This window comes from Phocoena sinus, chromosome 17 (genome assembly GCF_008692025.1).
Source record: "Phocoena sinus isolate mPhoSin1 chromosome 17, mPhoSin1.pri, whole genome shotgun sequence".
Classification (NCBI taxonomy): Eukaryota; Metazoa; Chordata; class Mammalia; order Artiodactyla; family Phocoenidae; genus Phocoena; species Phocoena sinus.
In genome coordinates, this window is record NC_045779.1 from 52,067,044 (window position 1) to 52,079,097 (window position 12,054).

At 35.6% G+C, this 12,054-nt stretch overlaps 1 protein-coding gene across 2 annotated transcripts in view; it reads right to left on the minus strand.

Moving 5' to 3' along the window:
• Nucleotides 1–12,054, minus strand: part of NUDCD1 (NudC domain containing 1) — an 89,179-nt gene that overhangs the window by 50,806 nt on the left and 26,319 nt on the right. For both annotated transcript variants that reach the window (XM_032610401.1, XM_032610400.1), the window contains exons 3-5: nt 10,187–10,372; nt 6,182–6,362; nt 2,623–2,805 (exon numbers count right to left, since the gene is read on the minus strand). In XM_032610401.1, coding sequence (XP_032466292.1) covers nt 2,623–2,805; nt 6,182–6,362; nt 10,187–10,372 — 550 coding nt within the window. The remainder of the gene's footprint in view (nt 1–2,622; nt 2,806–6,181; nt 6,363–10,186; nt 10,373–12,054) is intronic.

The window sequence follows — 12,054 nt, forward strand, 5'->3', positions numbered from 1 at the left end:
TGATAATATAGAAATAAATATAAAACATGCGGGCTTCCCTGGTGGTGCAGCAGTTAAGAATCTGCCTGCCAATGCAGGGGACACAAGTTTGAGCCCTGGTCTGGGAGGATCCCCCATGCTGCAGAGCAACTGGGCCCAGGCACCGCAACTGCTGAGCCTGCACTCTGGAGGCCTGCGAGCCACAACTGCTGAAGCTCACGTGCCTGGAGCCCATGCTCTGCAACAGGAGAAAGCACCGCAATGAGAAGCCCGCACACCGCAAAGACAAGAGGCCCCTGCTCGCCACAACTAGAGAAAAACCCACACGCAGCAACAGAAGACCCAACGCAGCCAAAAATAAAATAAATTTTTAAAAAATGCATGGGGGGCTTCCCTGGTGGTGCAGTGGTTGAGAGTCCCCCTGCCAATGCAGGGGACACAGGTTCATGCCCCGGTCCGGGAAGACCCCACGTGCCGCCGAGCGGCTAGGCCTGTGAGCCATGACCGCTGAGCCTGTGTGTCCGGAGCCTGTGCTCCGCAAGGGGAAAGGCCACAACAGTGAGAGGCCCACGTACCGGAAAAAAAAAAAAAAAGCATGAATTTTTAGGATAAAATTGTTACTTCGGGGTAATATCTAACTTGCATCGCATTCCTTTAAGTCTCAGATCCTCTATCTTTTGCCTTTAGAAGTACTTTTAATAAAAACTTACTGAAAAAGCTTGAAATATAGCTTAAAAGACATACTATAAGCTCTCTAAGAAATGTTTTACTCATCCCTCGTCTCCCACAAACATTAACAAGGCAGTTTATACATAATAATCAGGCAATATATCATTTCTGCCAGATATGGGGATGGGAGGAACCTGCAAAATCACATGAGCTTTTAGTATAAATTAAGGCCATGGACATAGACTAAAGAGAAAGCCAGAATTTTCTTACTGCCCTCTCCATCAAAACTATACAAACACCTAAATAATTTTTTCCATTATTGGTTGCTTTGAGTACCTTTCTATACCTCTATAGACTGTATTAGGTCTTCAAAGAAAATATCATTATTTATAATATCATGACAATACCAAATAGGTAATAGATAATATCAGTCTTCTTGAAGTTTATAGAAAATGAAACCGGTATACATACTCAAAAGAGTGCTTAAAAGAAAGCATACTAATTAACAAACTATGCATAATTTTTAAAAATTAGAACAATTTTCCTTTCTTATTGTGAAAGTCCAATGATAAAATAAATACAGAAGAAATTTCCCAAGAGAAAGTGGGTACAAGAAAGGGCTATTTATTAGAAAGGCAACAGAAAAATGGAAGGGACTTGTGGTTTACACTAAAAGGGAAAAACGAATTCAGGAGGAATGCAAAATATAGTGTGAGATGTCAACAAAAGAAACACTGGACTAGTGGCTAGTGATTTAAACACATGATGTGTCCCAACTAGCCTGCAAATCTGTCTTGGAACCACATGGTCCTAGCTACTAGGCAGACTGGTTCTAAGGATTAAGGCAGTCTTTCATTCTTCCACAATCGCTCACCAAAGGAGTTCTAAAGCGCATGTGGTCTAGAGATATGGATAGCTGCTCTGGCTAGACTTTAGGAGAGTTTAACATTATAATTAAGACAAAATAGTAGAATTTATTCAGAAAGGCATCTCACATAAAAACATCACAAGACGCTAAATAAAACGCTACCAAGCACAACCCTTATAATTGGAGTTGTACATGTTTACAAACCTGGAGAAAGTATTTTTCAAATATTTATTTCATATTCAAATATTATATAACATATAAATTAAGTGCTTGAAAAGTATTTTTAAATACTTTTCGAAGGATTCATTTTTTAAGCTATAAAAATATATAAAAATATACTTATAAAAATAGTGAAACTAATTTTTATTTTAAATAATTAAGTTGTTAAAGTAATAAAAAGGGTAGATTCAAAGAGTAATATATATAATTGTTAAATATTGTGAAAATCTCTGTTAAGTAAAATATACTAGTCCCTGGCTATAAATACCAGAAATATAAACAGTAATGATTATAGAAAAATGTTCTCTGGAATACTTTTAAAGAATATGTACTCTTTGTATACAAATATAAATTTCTCCTGAAAGACCTTTTTACTCTTTTCATTCTAAAACATTACCTTCATTCATTCACTCATGCATTCATGAATGAATGCAACACTGAGAAAACTTAGTGATTCTACCCCCAAGGAACCTTCTTTCAGTTTAGTATGAAAGATAAGAACATGTAATTAGGACACCTATAATGAACAGAGGTTAGCTTATTTTTAAAAATTATTATTGACAATACTAATATGCTGGATTTTCAAACACCAACAACAAGTAGACATTAGTATTTGTTTATCCATTCAATAAGTATTTATTAAATATCTAATCAGGTAAGATAATATATAGGTTTTAAAAACATTTTTGGTAATTACAAAAGTATTAAATTGAACAGTTCACACTACTTAGGTGGTATATTTTATAAAAGACCATTCTGGGAAATATAAAGGAAAATAAAGAAAAATTAAGCACCTATTTTGACCTGGTAAAACTCATAACCTAGCTGGGAGGACAAATCATATATATTTTACACAGGAGCTCTATGGATATTCGAAGTAAAATTACCTTTGATTTTCTCTGACATGTCTTCATCCTTACTTTCTTCAAGATTTTGACCAACTTGAACAAATGTAAAGGACTTGTAAGAGACAATCATTAGACCATTCCCATTGGGCTCAATAGCGGCATAATGGGGCACTGACTTTCCACGGAGAATATTACGCTTAGTAATTTCATATTTTTTTTTATCTGTAAGAAAATAAAGCATTTTAGAACAAAAAAATTACAAATAAAAAACTATATAATAAAAATATTTGAATATATTTGTATATTAATTCTAATTTAAACTAAATATTTTAAATGTACTATTAAAAAGCACACTATTAGGTACCTTTTATAAAACGGATAAAAAAATTTACAACCTAATATTCTGTAAATAAATCCCTATTTTAAAATACTGGGTCTGCACCTCCTAGAGAAATGGAAATAAAAACAAAAATAAACAAATGGGACCTAATGAAACTTAAAAGCTTTTGCACAGCAAAGGAAACCATCAACAAGATGAAAAGACAACCCTCAGAATGGGAGAAAATATTTGCTAATGAAACAACTGACAAAGGATTAATCTCCAAAATTTACCAGCTCATGCAGCTCAATATTAAAAAAACAAACAACCCAATCAAAAAATGGGCAGAAGACCTAAACAGACATTTTTCCAAAGAAGATATACAGACTGCCAACAAACATATGAAAGGATGCTCAACATCACTAATCATTAGAGAAATGCAAATCAAAGCTACAATGAGGTATCACCTCACACCAGTCAGAATGGCCATCATCAAAAAATCTACAAACAATAAATGCTGGAGAGGGTGTAGAGAAAAGGGAACCCTCTTGCACTGCTGGTGGGACTGTAATGGAGAACAGTATGGAGGTCCCTTAAAAAACTAAAAATAGAACTACCATACGACCCAGCAATCCCACTACTGGGCATATACCCTGAGAAAACCATAATTCAAAAAGAGGCATGTACCACAATGTTCACTGCAGCTCTGTTTACAACAGCCAGGACATGGAAGCAACCTAAGTGTCCACTGACAGATGCATGGATAAAGAAGATGTGGCACATATATACAATGCACTATTACTCAGCCATAAAAAGAAACGAAACTGAGTTATTTGTAGTGAGGTCGATGGACCTAAAGTCTGTCATACCGAGTGAAGTAAGTCAGAAAGAGAAAAATATTGTATGCTAACACATATATATGGAATAAAAAGTAAATGGTTCTCATGAACCTAGGGGCAGGACAGGAATAGATGCAGACATAGAGACTGGACTTGAGGACATGGGGAGGGCGAAGGGTAAGCTGGGATGAAGTTAGAGAGTGGCATGGACATATATATAATACCAAATGTAAAACCGATAGCTTTTACAAGCAGCCGTGTAGCACAGGGAGATCAGCTTGGTGTTTTGTGACCACCTAGAGGGTGGGAGGGAGATGCAAGAGGGAGGAGATATGGGGATATATGTATATGTATATGTATAGCTGATTCACTTTGATATAAAGCAGAAATTAACACACCATTGTAAAACAATTATACTCCAATAAAGATGTTAAAAAAAAAATACTGGGTCTGATGAAATTTGTTCTACATTGTGGTGTCCAAGTGGTAGCCACTGGCCAGAGTAGCTATTTAATTAAAATTAAGTAAAATTTGAAATTCAATGCCTCAGTCACACTAGCCACACTTCAAGTGCTCAAAAGCCACACATGGCTACCTGCTATCACACTGAGTGGCTCACATATAAACACATCCATTTTGGAAAAATTTCTATTGGAGAGCAGTGCTCTAAATCATAAAAGTGACTGCCTTACCTGAAACATCAACCTCTGAAAAAAACTACCCGTTCCTTGACGACAGCCTGTCTACTTTCTCAGCCAGTATATGATAAGTGTCTTCTGAAAAAAGCTACAAACTGATGATACCAGAAAAAGTGTGGTGTGGACTATTTTCTTCCCATTCTAGCTACTGATAAGGGTTTTTTTTTAAATGAAATATGTTTATGGCAGAAATGATTTTTATACACATTCAGATATAGATCTATCTGCCTACTATAACCAAATATAAATAACTGTACTTGGAATTTTTAAGATATAAACAATTAACTGTATTCTGAGTTTCTGGTAAATTAACTGAACTTATTCTATGAAAATAAGGGGTTTTTGTCTTTGTTTTTTGCTTTAAAAAGTACCCAAACATTTCAGTTGAGTCCGTACCTTTACTTATATTGTTACTGTGGGTAACAAATTTTTATTACAGTGGGTAGTGCTTGTAAGCTTCATAATGAACAGTCAAAAATCATAACTCAATGTCATGAGTTACACATAGTAACACATATACATACATAATAATACAATTTGTTCTAAAACATCTGTCAGTGTTTTTTCTCTAAATCCTCACCTACATTCACACATTCACTTCATACATATTTAGGAATAGACTTTTCATTTCATGAATGAAATAAAAACTCCTATTTTTCCTCCACAGGTACATGCACAGCAAAGAGTCCTAGCTTCCTCTAAAGACCCAAACTTAGACACTGTATATTTTACTGGATGGTTTTTCCCAACATGTGTGGGACAGAAAACAGTAGGTCTCAAGTGAATTATTCCATGGCTAAATGAGTTGGGAAATGCTGGGACAAAATTAAATTTTTTCTACTCAAAATTTCTAGAAACTTGAATATGCTTAATGTGAAATGGAGATATCGTATGCCCATATTTTCAAACTTACCTGACCATAAAATATAACTTATCAAATGTTCCACTCAAAAGAGTTTAGAAATATAACACTGCTCTGTAATGTTCAGGGAAAATAAAAAGTAACACAATTATGTTAGTAATTCAGGGACAAGAGGAACTGAGATATTAAGAAAAGAAAGCTGTGAGCCAAAGAATGAATTTTATATTTTTAAATCACAAAAAATCAAAAGAATATTTAAATACATGTAAAAATTATATAAAATTCAAATGTCAGTGTCCATAAACACCAGAATACAGCCTTACTCATTCATTTATGCATTCATCTATGGCTGCTCTTGCACCACACATCATAGTTGAGTAGTTATGATATAAGTCAAATGGTTACCATCCAGCCCTTTACAGACACTTTCTAACACGTAATCTAAAGTTTTCAGTTACTGTGTTCCTCCAGAGATAAAACTACAACACTGGAAAGAAAAAACAAACTACATTAAATATTTCGAAGAACAAATCTTGTGTCTGTGTCTGTGTCTGTGTGTGTGTGTGTGTGTGTGTATACATACTAACATACACTTTTGTATATATTAAAAATATACACTTAAATTATTCCAAAATTATGTAATAGTGTCTCCTTTTACACAAAAAGGCACATCTGACTATGGAAACACATTATTATTTTTTTATAATCCACACCTAAGGAGAAACTATGTATAAATATTCATTCCACCGGGTGGCAGGTACCAGAATCATAACACAGTGCCTAAGAAAAAGCAAATAGCATTTACAGGAACTTCTTTGCATTTCAAAACCTACTAAATTACGGCAACCACTACAGAGAGATCAGATTTTTGTTGTTTTACCTTTACTTTTCTTATTAATAGTGACCCACTCCAAGGAAACATAGAAACCACTTCCTTTCATATCCAATTCCTCTTTCTCTATTCGAAGAAGCAGGGTAGCTATCGAATGTTCTTCAGCTTTCAGCAATGAGATACTGTGAATTATGATAAAAGGATTTCCAAGCTCTTCATTAAACATAATCTACAAAAAAGAAAAAAGATGACACTCACAAAAATGTATTAGATGAATGTATACGGCACAGAGGAAATATACAGAATTCTGACAATCCAACAAATAATTCGGATACTATCCATATTTACTACAAGGATACAAAAATGAAAAAAGCCCTTAAATAAAGCTTACAAGTTTAAATCATATTGCTTGAAGAAAGAACTTTTGGAAAATATCTAATTGTTTAACAGAAAAAACTGATCAGTACTCTTGGCTTAAAAACAAAGAAAACAACAGGGCATCCAAACAGCATCTAAAGGAGAAAGGGAATTAAAAGCAATCTTCTAGAAAAGAATTGTCAAGTTTAAAGAATGTTCTGTACAGGACATGAGCAAGTCAACATGCATTACTGCATCTCTTCCCCTGTCTCATCTCTGATTTATTTCTGCTTTCTTCCTCTTAGTTTCTGAATACAGTTCGTGAGTATTTGTGAGTGGGTGTGTGCATGCTTTTTTTCCTTTTGTTTTTGGTTTGGTTTGTTTGTCTTTGTTTTCTGGAAATTTACAAAGGTAAGAGTCAAAGGAATTAGAGAACAAATCACAAAAACTTTCTTGTTCTTCAAAAACAAAAGAGCCCACTTACATTTAAAAGGTATAATTCCACCAACTCTATTTAAATACTGAAGCTCCTTTTTAAAAAGCGAATCAAAGCATTATGCAAAGACACACAAAATCTTATCAAATTCTTTTTATAAGACAAACACATAATCTAAAAGACTATTATGTTTTTATTAAATACCAAATAGGAGAGGTTTTAAGACTAATTTCTAAACAAGCTTTTCAAATAAATGAAAAAATAAATAGCTGAATACTAATCTGAGACAAAAATTAGCTTTTTTATTCTTTTTAAACCCATTATCTGGAATCCCCTCATATCAGCTCCTACCTGAAAGCCTTATAAAGAAAAATGTGCTTTACCCCAATGTTCACAGCAGCACTATTTACAATAGCCAAGACATGGAAGCAATCTAAATGTCTATTGACAGATGAATGGATAAAGAAGATGTGGTATACCTACAATGGAATACTACTCAGCCATAAAAAAGAATGAAATAATGCCATCTGCAGCAACATGGATGGACCTAGAGAATATCATACTAAGTGAAGTAAGTCAGACAAATACCATATGACATCACTTATATGTGGAATCTAAAATATGATACAGATGAACTTACTTACAAAACAGAAACAGACTCAGACACAGAAAACAAACTTTCGGCTACCAAAGGGGAAGAGGGATAAATTAGGAGTTTGGGATTAGCAGATTCAAACAACTATATATAAAACAGATAAACAACAAGATCCTACTGTATAGCATAGGGAACATATTCAGTATCTTGTAATAAACTATAATGGAAAAGAATATGAAAAAGAATATATATATGTAAAACTGAATCACTTTGCTGTATACCAGAAACTAACAAAACATTGTAAGTTAACTATACTTCAATAAAAAAATAAAAGAAGGGCTTCCCTGGTGGTGCAGTGGTTGAGAGTCCGCCTGCCGATGCAGGGGACACGGGCTCGTGCCCTGGTCCGGGAGGATCTCACGTGCTGCGGAGCGGCTGGGCCCATGAGCCATGGCCACTGGGCCTGCACGTCCGGAGCCTGTGCTCTGCAACAGGAGAGGCCACAGCAGTGAGAGGCCCGCGTACCGCAAAAAAAAAAGTAAAAGAAAATTTTAAAAAAAGTGTGCTTTAATGTCATCATTTTCTCTTTGTGTTTGAGCAACTCTGCCAAAATTATTCGAATAGTAGAGCTTTGAAATCCATTCTAAAGTCTTCCATAAGCAGGGATAAAAAACCAAAAACACCTCAAATACTCAAAACAGAGATGACAGACATGGTTTTTTATAGTTGGTTGACTGGGTTCTGCTTTTGTTTGGGGGAAAAGAAGAAATAAACCACAGGGAGAAAAAATTGAAAGTTCTACCAAGCACAAGTAGCCAGTTTACTATTTCCTTCTCTTCTTTCTCTCTCATGAGACCAGAGGAGTAGATGTCTGGACCCTTAAAAATTCTTAGGCTGAAGTTTCCAGTCTTCTGAACAAACCTAGCAAATCAACTGTGATATTGTTGATATATAGCACCCCCATCACATTAGAGGCCACACATTTGGAAACAGGCAGTCTTCCTTGCCTTCTTTTATTTCTCTTTCTACATTTGAGTCATCACCACCACGCCTGCTTGGCCCCCTTAGGCCCTACCATGCCCCCGTCATGCTCACTTTTAGCCTCCTCTCTTACATGAATTCCCCCAAAGTCTCAAAACTCTACTGAGTTATTTCTCTCAAAGCGACCAATATCCCTCAGTATTCCTCCCACCTCAGTAATGCCCAAGCCCCATCCCTTTCCCACTCCCCCCACCTCCCCAGAGAGTGTTGATTTCATTATGATAGTACAAATACTGAAGAGGATGTGGAGTGAATTTAAATTTTGAATTCATTTACAAAATATTATTGAAGGCCTAATATGTGCCAAGGAGATATACACAGCAAAAACCAAATGAAATATAAACCCATATGAATTTCCTTCTGGTGGAATATGTGGTGTTATTTTTAATCTGAAGGTGAACAAGGTCAGTGTGTTTCTTACTACTGAAAACCAACAGAATCCACACGGCTTGATAACAGATAAATTCTCATTCATATCTCTCCTGCCCATCATTCTCCAAATTCCTTCCAACTATTTCAGGTAGCTGTGCTATATACCACATTGCCTCAGCAAGGAAAAAAAAAAAAAAAAAAAGTTATTACTGGAGGCCAGAACAGAAAATGTCACAATGTCCAATAACTATTTGAAACTGTGACTACAAAGGCCCCCTATAAACAGGCTATTGTTGTTCTGATAATTTACTGTGTTTTTTGTTTAGTTTTTTGAACATACTACAATTTGGAAGTATAGCATTTGGTATAACTTAGTAAGAAAGGTAAACCACTAAGGCCTTCTTGGTTTTTCTCAAATAATTAAAGCCTGGTCTTTGTAGGCATCTATTGGTCTGATAAAAATATTTTATAAGATGTAAAATATTAAATTCATATCGCTTTAGCTACCCAGAACGAAAGGCCACCTGCTGAGATTTAGACAGTGGCAATATCACATTGTACTTATTAGCACAACTCAGTGTCATTCTTCTCTACCTTCAAAAACTGTGGCTCTAGAGAAAATAATTCCATATTTATTACTATTAAAATCCTAACACCTGCCCCTCAGATTTAAGTCTGTTACATTGTTTTTAAAAAACTGAAGTAAAAATGACATCTTGGAGACTGGTACGTAACTATAGTTATTTATTCTACAGTATATTTTTCTAAGTTGGGAATACTCTGGTATAGTTACTATTTGACCAGTTTAAACATACCAGACAGTTAGCAGAGTGGTGCAGCAGTGTGCTGGGCCCTTAAACATACCAGCAAATAAAACAAGAGTAGAGGAGAAAAGACATGACAATGCAATTTTCTGGCCAACTCTTCAAGAAGAAGAAGATGGCAGCATCATTGCTTAGTGTACTGCTTTACACTTATAAAACACTCAATAGGTATTTGCTGAAAAGCAAATGCAATTCTTGACAACTGCACGCACCCCAGATCAAAACAGGAATAGCTAATATATCAGTTTCATAAAAGGTATACATTTTATAATTTAACTAAAAAGATATCCAAAACATTATATATTATACAAGTCAAGAGGTCACATGTAAACTATCCCTAAAAAAGTGTTATTTCAAAATCATTAAGATCTAATTTGAATATACTTTCCAGACTTTGCTAAGTCTAAAGAAGAAAAAAAAAAACTCACCTCCCATTTTTCAGAAGCACTATTTCCACGTTCACCCGTTCCAATGAGATACAATCTTCCAGTTCCATCTGACAAGGTAACCCAAGTAGAAGATGTGAAATGCATGGATGCGCAAAGGCGATTGTCATATGCTATCAAATCTGTAGGAAGCCGAAACACCTCTCGTGGTTTTCCTAAGGCAGTGTCCTAAAAAGAAGCCGAACATTATAAATGAATCCCGCCCTCTCCGTGACCCATACACACACAGAATAAATATCTTCAGTGCACTGGTTACGCTCTCTTCAAGAGTAGGTGCCTAATTTCCCTGCCTTTCAGTGTGAGCTGTCCCACTGACTCACTTCGAAGAAATAAAAGTGACGGTATGTGACGTCTTGGACTCGGTCATAAAAGACTTTACATCTTCTATCTTGCTTTCTCTTGGATTGCACACGGCAGACACACATGAGGAGGAAGTGAGGGCTCCTGACAAAAACCAGCACCCTGTGAGTGAATCATTTTGGGAGTGTACACTTTAGCCCTAGTAAAGCCTTCAGATCACTGCAGTCTTGGCTGACACCTTGGCTACATTCTCTTGAGAAACCCTGGAACAGAACCACCCAGCTAAGCCACTCTGATTTCTCACTGAAACTGTGAGATGACAAACATTTGTTTCAAGTCACTAAGCTCTGAAGTAAGTTGTTACATAGCAATATGGCAGAAAACTAATACAATGCAGTAATCTAGTCTTCATTCTTCTAAGTTTAAAATTAATGATCAGTATTTTTAATTAATTGGAAATACTGCATCATGTTCTAAATGCCTACACGGACATTCCTGTGGTATGAAAATGCTGTATTATGTTATTAACAGCTTGGGTTTTTGTTGACACATTTTTATCATGTATATGTCCTTACAATATAAAGTTGTAAGATGGATTACACATCATTAAAATGTTTTACAAGAAAATATATAAAAAGGGCTACAACTGAGAAAATAAACTTCCTCTCATACACCAAACTGTATTCAATTCAATTAATTTTTTTTTAATTAATTAATTCATTTAGTTTTGGCTGTGCTGGGTCTTCGTTTCTGTGTGAGGGCTCTCTCTAGTTGTGGCAAGCGGGGTCCACTCTTCATCGCGGGTCCCTCACTATCACGGCCTCTCCCGTTGTGGAGCACAGGTTCCAGACGCGCAGGCTCAGTAGTTGTGGCTCACGGGCCTAGTTGCTCCACAGCATGTGCTATCTTCCCGCAGCAGGGCTCAAACCCGTGTCCCCTGCATTGGCAGGCAGATTCTTAACCACTGCGCCACCAGGGAAGCCCTCAATTAATTTTTTATTGTTGTTTTAGTTTTTAGTTAACAGGTTTTCCTGCAGTACAAAAATAATCCTTGATTCATGTATTTCATTCTCTACTCCTAGAACTGTTTAGATCAATATATGTACATATTAAAAAAATTTAAGTAAACTATGTCCTTATTAGCCTCAAGTTTTTTAGTGACCCACTGTTTCTTTCTAAAGCATGCAATTTTCTTTAAAACAGCAACTTTCCTTCTTTCTGTACTCATATTTTACTGATTTACATAATATTGCATTAAATAATGAAAATGCAACGACAAACACAGCTGGCATAAAGTTTTTAGAATGACAAAATCTGGGTATTAGTGATGTAAATCTCAACTAACAGAAACAGAATTGTAACAGCATAGTACTGAGTAGCCTACTGGCAATAAACATTAAGCTTACCGTGGTCTTCAGTCAGTATGTTATTCAAAGAGAATAGAGAATATCAGTTAACCCAGTTAGTTAAGTGAAGGGCAAGTAAGAGAAATTTTCCTGCAGGCTGATGTCTACGTAGGCATTTAGAACATGATGTGGTATTTCCAATTA